The 778-nt window shown below is 59.0% G+C and overlaps 1 protein-coding gene across 1 annotated transcript; it reads right to left on the bottom strand.

The window, feature by feature from the left end:
- Positions 1 to 251: 251 nt before the first annotated feature.
- Positions 252 to 775, bottom strand: HSPB7 (heat shock 27kDa protein family, member 7 (cardiovascular); the record flags this gene model as incomplete). The annotated part of the gene is made up of 2 exons (XM_010079011.1): positions 252 to 437; positions 656 to 775. Coding segments are annotated over 2 exons (306 nt in total), but the record flags the coding sequence as incomplete, so codon positions are not given.
- Between the last annotated feature and the right edge of the window lie 3 nt (positions 776 to 778).

The following is a 778-nucleotide window of genomic DNA, read 5'->3' as shown; positions in this document are numbered from 1 at the left end:
CGCTCCCAGCAGGGCTCTTGGAAGCCCGGATCTTCCCTGTCAACCCTCACTGGCTAGAACCCGCTGGAGCCCAGACTCTCCGGAATTTCTCCAGTGGGTGATGGGATGCATCTCTCCACACTGGCCCCTCGACACGGGTCTGACCTCGCAGGGGGAGCATTCCCAACCCCACGTCCCACCTCCTTCCCAAATCACCCAAATAATTAACGAGGTGGGGAGGGGAAAGAAAGGAGACCCCCCACCCCGACCCCTCAGATCTTGATCTCAGTCCGGAAGGTTTGCTGGACGTGTTCGGTGTGCTTGGCAGGCTGCCGCTGAGCCCGGATGGTCAGCGTGCCATTGTCCCCCAGAGAGGATGACACCGATGTGGGGTCCACGTCTTCAGGCAGCTGGCATTTGTGGGTGAAGGTGTTCATGACAGTGCCGTCTGCGGCCAGCTGGGATTAAAAAAAGGGGTTAAAAAGGGTGATTTTGGGGTGCAGACACAACGGGGGCTCGTTGTTGGATGAGAAAACGAAGGAATTGTGAATTGAACCGCCCCAGGGTTATGGCCAGGACTGTCAGGGAGTTGGGTGGGAGTCGGGGGGCCCCCAGTTGAAGATTTTGGGGTCCTCACGCTTTGGGGGTGAGCGGGGAAGGGAGAGGGAGCGCCCACCTTCTCGGCGTGCACCTCGATCTGGTTGTTGGAGGTGGTGACGATGATGTCCTCAGGGGCGAAGTCACTGACGTCCACCGTGAACTGATAAGTGTTGCCCAGGGTCTTCACCGCGCCAGTGTT

This window comes from Pterocles gutturalis, unplaced genomic scaffold (genome assembly GCF_000699245.1).
Source record: "Pterocles gutturalis isolate BGI_N339 unplaced genomic scaffold, ASM69924v1 scaffold27968, whole genome shotgun sequence".
Taxonomy (NCBI): domain Eukaryota; kingdom Metazoa; phylum Chordata; class Aves; order Pterocliformes; family Pteroclidae; genus Pterocles; species Pterocles gutturalis.
This window is presented reverse-complemented; position numbering and strand designations above follow the sequence as displayed.